The sequence below is a fragment of the Camellia sinensis genome, chromosome 9 (assembly GCF_055761805.1).
Source record: "Camellia sinensis isolate YWXY chromosome 9, ASM5576180v1, whole genome shotgun sequence".
Lineage (NCBI taxonomy): Eukaryota > Viridiplantae > Streptophyta > Magnoliopsida > Ericales > Theaceae > Camellia > Camellia sinensis.
This window is the reverse complement of record NC_138969.1, coordinates 165,939,117-165,950,262: the sequence shown is the minus strand read 5'-3', so window position 1 is coordinate 165,950,262 and position 11,146 is coordinate 165,939,117. Positions and strand designations below refer to the sequence as shown.

Sequence of the window (11,146 nt, the reverse complement as noted above, 5' to 3'; positions counted from 1 at the left end):
TCTAAAACTAAAACTAGAAGTAGAAGTGTGGTTGGGTTCGAAAAGGAGAGTAATTAATGATAGAAGAGAAAAGTCAAAAAATTATTTTAACACACTTATAATGCAATCGTTTAATGATAGTGCTATTAGTGTCAAGTACACCGACTTCAGTCAAATTGCATCACCCAAGTGGTGATACCGTAGTGTCACTATTATATTAAGTATAGACACAACGAAAGGTGGATCTCAATAATAATAATTAGAGATAAGTTATGCGAGCATAAAAATCAAGTATGTGAAGCAATTTAGCAAAGCAGCACAAGACAGAGAGAACATTTAAAAGGAAATGGCTATCCAATACAGAATTCCTTTTTCTCTTCTTTCATTCCCATTCCTTTTGTTTGTCTTATTCACTATTCCATCACAACACTCCACTGCAATTGATACTTTGACACAATCCCAACCAATCTCAGCAGGACAAACTCTCACCTCCTCTGGCCAAATCTTCGAGTTAGGTTTCTTCATTCCAAGCAATTCCAGTAAGCAATATGTTGGGATTTGGCACAAGAACATACCAATACATGATCGAAAAGTCGTATGGGTGGCAAACAGAGAGAATCCACTTACAGTTACAGCAAGAGACTCTGCCTCTTCAAGTCTAACAATTGGTAAAGATGGAAATCTGAGACTGCTTGATGGCATGAACAACACTGTCTGGTTGACAAATGTTTCTTCTGTCCATTCCAACAACTCAATTGCAGTGCTTTCAGACAGGGGAGACCTTACTCTTAAAGATAGTGTCTCTGGATTGATCTTGTGGGAGAGCTTCAACTATCCTTGTGACACTTTTTCACCGGGAATGATGATAGGAATGAACACCAAAACAGGAGAGAAACGCTTCATGTCTTCCTGGCTGACCGAAGATGACCCATCTCCCGGAACGTTTGTTTGCGGGCTTTCAATGGACACACCACCGCAGGTTTTCATTTGGAATGGTTCCAAGCCATACTGGAGAGGTGGTCCATGGGACGGATTGAAGTTTATAGGGGTAGTGGACATTGAGAACGCCTACAGCGATGGGTTTAACCTCATACACGATAATCAGCAGGGAAGTGTGTATATGACATGGCACGTTTACAACACCTCTCATGTCCACCTTATGTTCTTAACACCAGATGGAACTTTGAAGAGAATGTTTATGGATGAACAAGTCAAGAACCCGTATGCTTCTTGGATGATTCCGGTCAATCAATGTGACATTTATGGGATTTGTGGACCTTTTGGGGTCTGCAATAAAAATAAGTCTCCAAATTGTGAGTGCTTGAAAGGGTTTATACCAAACTCAATTGAGGATTGGAAGAAAGGAAATTGGGTAGGTGGTTGTGTGAGGAAAACTGATTTGCTATGCCAAAAGAACACTAGCAACTTAGCATCATCAGGAAAGGCTCAAAATGATGGATTTTGGAAGTTGGGAAGTATGAAGCTGCCGGATCATTTTGAATTTTTGTACACTGAGGATTCCTCAGGTTGCCAACAATGGTGCTTGAGTAACTGTTCTTGTGTGGCATATGCATATGTGACTGGAATTGATTGTATGGTCTGGACTGGAGGGCTCATGGATGTTCAGCAGTTTTCACTTGCCGGGAACGACCTCTACCTTCGCCTTTCGTATTCAGAGCTGGGTAAAGTTAATTTATTTGAGCCTTAATATCTTAGGATTAGCAATATCATTTTTACTTTGTAATTCGTTTTTCATTATCTTTTTCTTTTCTTTTCTTTTCTTTTCTTTTCAGGAAAAGATAAGAAAAATGATGAAAAATTCATCATCAGCTTTACAACAATTTCTGGGGTTGTCCTCTTGGGTGCCTTATTTTTTTTCATGTACGGTTTGCACAGGTGGAGAGCAAATCAAAGGGGTAAGAAAGCTACATAATTGAATTCTAACAAGCGACTATGATTATTATTACTACCTCCGTCTCAAAATATTAATCCCTTATTCTATTTTTTATTGTCCCAAAATATTAGTCCATTTTCAAAAATTAATTACAAAAATAATATAAATTTCCTATTTTGCCCTTCTTTTAAATTCATTAACAACATAAAAAGTACAATTAGACATTGATATTTCCCAAAAAATGTACTATCAAAGGGTAATTTTGAAAAATCAATTTTTTTAAAGTTGAATAATTGTACTATCAAAAAAAGTTGGATTCCCCAAAAAGGACCATTATTTTGGGACAGCAGGAGTAACATATTTCAAATTTGAGAAATCTAAATAATTTTCAGTTTTTGGTTCAATTTTTGTACATCAGTAAACAAAGAAAACAGGACAAGGGACTTGGAAATGGCCGATTCAATGGACACTTCAGAGCTACCTATTATTGGCTTTGATAAAATATTAGCCGCTACTGATAACTTCAGCACAACAAACAAACTTGGGGAAGGAGGATTTGGACCTGTTTATAAGGTAATTATGTTCTTAAATATATGAATTAAGTTGACATATATCCGATGTACTAACCAATAAAAATGGTGGACTACAGGGAAAGTTAGAAGATGGGCAGCAAGTGGCAGTGAAAAGACTTTCGAGACATTCAGGACAAGGCGTGGAAGAGTTCAAGAACGAGATCATATTGATATCCAAACTGCAGCACAGGAATCTTGTTAGGCTCTTGGGTTGCTGCATTGAAGGGGAAGAGAAGCTATTGGTTTATGAGTACATGACAAACAAAAGCTTGGACACTTTTCTCTTTGGTTGGTTTATAGTCTCATCTTTCCTCCTGTAAATTGTTCATAGCATTCAATATTGTTACTGAAATTTTCAAACTTGTTTTCTTCTTGTTCATGCTTTAGATGCAACGAAAAGGGTGAAGCTTGATTGGGCTAAACGCTTCCACATTATTCAGGGTATTGCTAGAGGGCTTCTTTATCTCCATCGGGATTCTTGTTTAAGGGTTATTCATAGAGATTTGAAGGCTAGCAATATTCTCTTAGATGATCACATGAATTCAAAAATTTCAGACTTTGGGTTAGCACGAACTTTCCAAGTGACACAAGAACTGGCAAATACTCACAGAGTGGTGGGAACATTGTAAGGATCCTTTCTTTCCTTCAATAGATTTTGCTCACTTTTGCCAACTATTTTCTCTACTGATGCAGTTATGTATTGATATGGAACATTTTATGTTTGAAATACAACAAATAAAAGTATAATGGAAATAGCCACCAGTAAGGATCACAACAGGCTCACCACTATAAAAATAAGCTTAAAATATATCTTTGATTAGGATGGAGACTAGAGTCACAAATGAGGCTAAGTAGTTTTCATTTCGGTACATAAAATTTTATTTTGTTTGTCATTTAGTGAAATGACTACGAATTAAAATATATATTCAGTAAATAAGTTTGTCTCCTTCCTTTTTTGAATCTTTAATTTTTTTTAGAATAGTTATATTATATTTATTGACTGGAAGTCCTATAATTTTGGGTAAGAATAAATGTAATAATTTCTAATCAAATGCAGCGGATACATGTCTCCCGAGTATGCAATGGGAGGGTTATTTTCAGAGAAATCGGATGTCTATAGCTTTGGTGTTTTGCTACTAGAGATGGTCAGTGGCATAAGGAATACGTGTTTCCATTATCGTGAAAAATATTTGAACCTCCTTGGTTATGTAAGTGCACTAATCTCACCTTTGCATGCTTTCATATGTTGTTAGTCACCACCATTATATGTGGTTCTACTAATTCATATATGGACATATGTGGAACTATTCTAGGCATGGAAATTGTGCAACGAAAGCCAGGCATCAGACTTGGTAGATGAGGTGGTGATTGATTCATGTTCCTGGTCTGAAGTAATGAGATGCATACATATTGGCCTTCTTTGTGTTCAGGACCGCGCTGCGGATAGGCCAACAATGTCTGTTGTGGTTCTCATGCTAAGTAATGAAATAGATCTTCCACATCCAAAACAACCTACATTCAATGTTCAAAGTTTGTCAGATGTCGATCTTCGGTCACAATACAATAAACTATTTTCCGGCAGTAAGACACCTCTATCAATTATTGAGGGGCGATAACCAATTAACAAATTATATATATGCCGTACAATATATTTTGATATATTTGTATAATGACAACACCAAATATAGCAAGTATAATAATATAACTATGTAACATAGTTGATTTTCTCTTTTGGTTATTTGCCGTTCATAAAGTTTTGGTGTTATAGTGTACTTGACTATGCAATTCTTGAAACAAATGGATAGGTACGTATGAAAACAAGGCAAGTGGTACTAGCTTGACTTTCTCATCTTTCCAAACACAAAAATTAAAATAGCCTATTAAAATCGTCAAAAAGCCAAAAAACCTAAATAATAATCACTTCCCAAACACCCATATAATATAATTATAATAATTAGTAACTTTTACTTTACGAGTTCACATTATAGATTCGTTTTTAATAAAAAAAAATTATTACAAAGTAGCATAACATAATGCAAATATGTTTACTTTCTTACTATGCGAGCATATATTGTAGCATTCTATATTTTGATCACTTTTAATAGTTTCTCTCTCCAACTTAATCAAATAGAAAGCAAAAAAAAAAATATGTGAACCATTTTTTCTTATTCTTTTTCTCTTATGAATTTGCAAAATGTGAATGGACACCGTGTAGGGCAAATAAGTAGTCTGAAGCCTAATAATCTTTATTTGACAAAGCTCATATTCTGACTTGGGTTATATAAATCAAGTAGTTATGGAGAGGACACTTAAGTGTTAAAGTAAAGGTTTTAGATTCAAGTCTATGCAGAGACATTCGCCTACGTTGTAATTTAATTCTTAGCATACTAACGCTATCTTTGTAAAAAAAATTTAAAAAACAGCCCTCACATTTTGTCCTTTTACTCATTGCTTCTACTGTTACAAAAATGCATAACACAAACATTTTTATTTTTTATTTTTTATTTTTTATTTAGGGCTAAATTATACCGATCTCCTTGAGGTATATGAATAAAATACAATCAATCTTACATTTTTTCTTTTTCTTTTTTTGTAATTATATTAATTTCCTCTAAAACATAAATTACTTATCAATTTAATCTGTTCCCTTAACCTTGATTTGTCTAACATAAAAATGAATGATGTCATCTTTTTATTTTAAAATATCAACTTTACCCTTCATAGTAATCCCTATATCTAAAAATACCGATATTTCATATCTGAATATAATATAGTAAACCCAAATGGCCTCTCCCATCCCTAAAACGAGTCACAATCAACCACTATTGACAACCAACATCAAACACTTTGTATATATATATATATATCATAATTTAGAATCAACACATATGAAGCCTGTGTTTTGAAGATATGTTGCCCATAGGCACACACATGTGACAACGTGTCAGGTATGATGTGACACTCTAAAAGAATTAAAAACTTCTTAATTAACTTTTTCCAAATGTAACAATGTGGCGGATATGATGTGACACTTTAAAAAAAATAAAAACTCCTTAATGTACTTTTTCTAAATATAACAACGTAGCGGATATGATGTGACACTAAAAAAAATTCAATATATTTTTTCCAAATGTGACATGTGATACTTCAACGTGGTGTTTATAATGTGACACTTTAAAAAAATTAAAACTCTTTAATGTACTTTTTCTAAATATGACATTCTAATGTGGCGGGTATGATGTGACACTAAAAAACTCCTTAGTGTATTTTTTCCAAATGTGACACTCCAATGTGACAGGCAAATAAGTCATTACACATTCAAAATGACTAAATGGATCATAAGAAAAACAATATGAGACTATATGAATTATATGTTCAAAATATGGAACTTATTGGTTAATCTCCCTTTTATTTATTTAGTAAATTAAAAATTTTGTGGTGTCCATTTTTGTTTTAAAAAAATTGTGAACAATTACAAATTTTACTAAATTCTTATAACAAAAGCAAATTATTTTCACTTGTATTTTTTAAAAATAGTTCCTAAAAATAGTTCCCAATCTCAAAAAAATGATGAAATTTTTATATGTTGTTCCTATATGAATCTAACATATTGAATAAAAATTTCAGAATGAAAGGACGAGTAATTATTTTCTGAAAATTCATGGATTGAACGGCATTTAGTTTAGTTTAGTTTATAGCAGAATTTGGTGTTGAGTTTTGGGTGTTTAGATCATGACTTGAGATAAAAATAAATAAATAAATAAAAATTTGGGTCTAGTTTGATATATAATCGGGTCATGTTTGGACTTATGGATGGGAATTTAATTCAAGAACCATGACTTGAAATGAATTTAATTTAAGTTTGTATATAACTCATGTTTAACATTTTAGTCTTTTTTTTTTAATTATATAAATGATAGGAATCACCTTGAGAGTTTCTATTATTTATTATACAGGATTATAATAAATATTTGAAATGTAAATTTATGGTATATACTATAAGATAAAAAATTTTATATTTTGTAATAAACAAAAAAATTATATTTTGTGATGTAAAAAAATAATATTTTATAATAAGATAAAATTATATCATTTTTTAATTTATGTCACAAAAATTTTGAAATATTATTACAATGTATTTTATATTAATTTGTCCCCCACGCCCCTTCCCTTTTCTTTACCCCAATCAGACTTCTTTCTATCTTGTTCATTTGCTTTCTGTCATTTGTTGAGCTGAGGGTTTCCCCTCCCCTATCTCACTGCTCCTCTCTCTCTCTCTCTCTCCCCCATGGATACTCAAGCTTTGAGTATAGAGTGGGAGTCCTTAAAGTGAGATTTTACAAAATTTTTGTAAATAGAGGTCGGAGATATCGTTGTATTCTTCGCAATGGAATTCTCAAATTTTTTATTCGGTGTGGTTTACAATTTCAGATTTGCTCCTCTTCATCATTTGAGGTAGCGATTATCTCAATATTATTGCTTTAAAATTTATGATGTGGTTATGTTGAGAAAAATGACATGATAGGAGTTATATGGTTTGTATCTATATCATATTATGATTAGATAGTTTATTTAAGAAAAATAATGTTGAAATATTATCTAATCTTTGATTTTCGGAATTTATTTTTGAGAAAAATAAATTTATGTTGATGTTCAAATGTTTAAATAGTCAACTTGGAATTATAAAATTGTTTTGGGATTAAAAACTGTAAAAGTATTATATTCATTATATTTTATGAATGTTGAAATTTTTATGATTAGATTTTGTTCATTTTTGTGAAAATAAAATATAGAATGTAGACTTTTGTACTCCCAACCTTAAAAAATGTACTCTTGGACATATTTCATGATTTTTTATGTAAATATCATGTTGATTAGTTAACTTTAGAAAAGTTGTGAAAATTGTTATTTGTAGAGAATTTGGGAAAAATTAGCTATTTGAATAACTTGGCATGAAATATGGTTATGTTTGAAAGATGAGACATGTTAAGTTATATTTTGTATTATTTCTTTGGAAAATTGGTGAATATAACGAACTTACTCATTTAGTTTCGTTAATATTTTATGTCCTTTGTAATTAAAAGTGTGTTATTGGTTATTTCCTAACTTTTAATATTATGAGATTAAAAATGATAAAGTTGACCAAGTATGAGATTTAGAGAAAATAAGTGAGATTAAGTTGTTTGGTGTGAAATAAAGTTGAACTAAGATTATTAGTTAATGTAATTTGGTATTTGGTCACTAGTTTTGCTAGTTGAGTTACGTTATTATAATAATTTCATATCTCAAATTCATATATGAGATATTTAAATTGTTTAGCTATTTTTGACAAGAAAAGAAAAGAATGTGATTTTAACTCATTTCCGGCAAATGGATGTTTCGGATTAAAATGAGAATTTTTTTTTTTTCCTTAGTGTTAGAAATTGGCCGTGTGGCATGACCCATGAACCTTTTGAACCTTATCCATCTAAGTTTGAATTTGAATTCAAAACTTATTTGGATAACCACTCATGATATCTATATCTATCATATCAACTGATATGGATAGATTGATATATATGGTTATATATCTGATTATATATTTATATAATATATTGATATCAGATACGTTATGTGGTTTTTTACCCATAACCCTTTTTATATACTCTCTGTCTAACTCTCTCCCATTATGAGAACGATCCAGCCTTTGCATTGTGACTTGTGTGGGTGATACTCATATTGTGGTATCACTCTACTGCTGGGAGTTCGTTGTTCACATTTATTGAAGGACATGATTTACCCACAAGATTCTTCGCTTCAAGTTCTATCACCTAAGGTATGACCAAATAATTTTTAACCGTTGCGTTATTCATGTGTTTACATTGGTATCAGAGCCATTAATGGGCATTTTCGTGCTTATTTTATGCATTAAAATATGTGTATAATTTTATATAAATATATACACGTTATATGCATGAAATTAATGTTTTGTCAAAACTTTACATGCACGATGGTTTTACATATTTTAATTTCAGTCTGCAAATCTTGCATATTTATAATCTTGTTTCGAAACCTTCGAAACCATATATTATTTGTTAGATTTGGATTTACGTTTGATGAGATACATCAAACCCTAATTTGGGTTCGTTTTGATTTTTTGATGGCTTGAGAAGAAAGATGAAGTGCAGGATTTACGTTTGATGAGATACATCATTGTGTAATACACCTCATAATTTATGTTTATTAAACGTTGTTTTTTAGACCACAAATGTTTTTATTTTGGAAAATGAAGTCCGGCAGTACCAAAATTAGACCAAAAAACACTCGGAAGCCAGTGCGTAAGCCGCACGCTCCAGATGACGCTGTCAACGGCGGGCAAGCGCGGTCACGCGCTACCAGGCGCGCGCTGTCCGCTCCGTCACGCGCACGTCAACCGCCCCGCTTTGAGCCGCGCCACGTGTGTTGCCATGCGCGAGCCGTGCACTGAGCCGCTCGCTGAGCTGGCTTGGCTGGTTTGACAACTGGGTGTAAGGGTCTGGTTTTTTTTTTTTAAATCCAGAATTGCGTTAAATGGTCATAAGTAATTCGTTATAGCTTTGTTTTAAGCGTGGTTGGTACTGTTGGATTTAGAATTGAATTTTTTATCTTCTGTAAAATTTTCAAAATTTTATGAAAATAAAAAATATTTTTCCTGAGATAATAATTCATTTTTTTTACTTTAAAATGCTTCTAGTGTTGCATGACTAATTTTCTAGGATTGAAATTTTTATAGTAGATGAGAGGGTAATTTATGATCTGGAGTTGGGCCGAGGTAACGGCCGAGCAGGTTAAGGGCCCAACGGTGCATGGGGCCGAACTGATCAACTATCCGCCCGGAAAGGGGCTGCCAGAACTTGGGCCGGGCAGAGTTTGGACTGTGTGCCACCCCGGACCGTACAGAAACTGCTCGGCCAAGAAGTGACCGATCGGACCAGGCTGCTCGGTCCGAGAATGGTCGAAGCCAGACAGACCAAGTGACCGGCGCCCGGAAAGGCGTGGTCAGCCGAGGTAGTTGTTTGACCAGCAGGAAGGCCGATCAAAGTAAGTATCCGGGCTAGGCTCGGCCGGGATGCCGCTTAGCCCGGTCCTCCGTGTGTTTATCCGGTTAGGCGCTTGAAGTATGAAGCATGGTATGACCGAGGTAGGGCAGCTCGGCTGCCGAGCTCCAGCTGTGATGACAGGCAGTTGAGATTAGGTGATGAATGGCATGGTTTATGCTGACAGATGGGATAGCAGAGCCACATGTCAAGAGATGGCAGGGAGTGGATATGGGGCTCAGTGGGTATATAAGCATGTCTGCGCCCCCCATACGCGACACACGAACATCTCTGTAAGGAATTCTTACACTCAAACACTCTCTCCCTTCTCTCTACTTCTCTTAAGGTGTGTGCTAACTTGACCGTCGGAGGGTTTTTCCGGCCACACACCGCCGAGTAGCTCACCATTACTTGCTCACAGGTGATTGGACATCGACGGAGCTCGGAAGAAAGGAATACGGGCTTGCCGGAATATTTGCTCCCCGTACAGTAGACTACTGTAATGATTTACTATTTACTGGTATGATTGTTACATTTTCCCAGATTCTGAAATATTTATTTATGATTTTATGTGTGTTTGTTAATTATTTAAAATTTCAGAAAATACCAAAAAATTCTAGAAAATTTTAGAAGTGATATACTTTCTGTTATGGCATAATCTGAATATTAAATACAGCATATTATTATTTTTTGTCTAGAGTTTCTAATATATTGTAATTAGAATAGCATGATTAATTGTTTTTTATTTAAATTCCATTATTAAATATAACATAGCATGAGTTGATTGTGAATCTACTTTAAGATGCTATTGTATGGAATTAAAATATTTTATCATATTTTTAGACATGCCATAGTCAGTGGGAGATTATTTGGTTGAGAGAAATCTTTGTAGATTTACTCCCGAAAACTAATATTTTGCACATAAATTAAATTAAATTTTCGATAATTGTCACTTGTGGCGCAAGATATAATTACGAGCATAGCGGATTTTCGATCTTGCGACTTGTGTAATATTGTCACTATTTAATTTAGATTTTTGTGGCAAAATTATATTATGCTAATCAAATTAATCCCAGTGCGAATTTTTCTCTAAATTGACTTAGCTTATGGAAGTTAATTTGGTTGACCTAGACTTAGTAAAGATGTTCAAATGTGAACAATACAATCCTATTCTTTAGATGACCTAAAGTCTTGGAGACTTTAGGTCAGACCTTAATTGAGCCAAAGTAAGGAAACATGACTCAAAGTCGCCGTGGTTTTGTTGCCTTGTTTTGCACAATAAAAACTAATGTGTGCGCTATGGTTAGCGGCACGCTACGTAGTTTTGGTTGGCGAGTTTTGGAGTTATGAAATTAATAAGCCCTCAGTAGATCTGTATATGATCTTAACTATTGAGCTGCGCGGATTGACTTTGTAATTTGACTTGTAATGATGTTGCATCATTGGATAAAGTAACATTCAAGAGTCACATCATCCAAGAAATGCGAGCTTAAATGAATTAGTCATTAAGTGTAAGATGAGTAGCCAGTATGAGCAGTGTTTTGCTCTCTATCCAACTGTTGGGAGTGGATGGAGCAAAACTTCATGCATTATAATAGTGTGCATTAAAGTATCACTTGAAGTTAAAAGATTAGCGCTTAGTAGCA

General features: G+C 33.7%; 1 protein-coding gene across 1 annotated transcript; it reads left to right on the top strand.

The window, feature by feature from the left end:
* Positions 1-284: 284 nt before the first annotated feature.
* LOC114259895 (G-type lectin S-receptor-like serine/threonine-protein kinase At1g61550) lies at positions 285-4,184 on the top strand. Its single transcript, XM_082887947.1, has 7 exons — positions 285-1,661; positions 1,773-1,895; positions 2,292-2,446; positions 2,523-2,733; positions 2,833-3,070; positions 3,503-3,653; positions 3,759-4,184. The coding sequence occupies exons 1-7, from the start codon at positions 326-328 to the stop codon at positions 4,059-4,061; spliced, it is 2,517 nt and encodes an 838-aa protein (XP_082744073.1). The 5' UTR covers positions 285-325; the 3' UTR covers positions 4,062-4,184.
* The last annotated feature ends 6,962 nt before the right edge of the window (positions 4,185-11,146 follow it).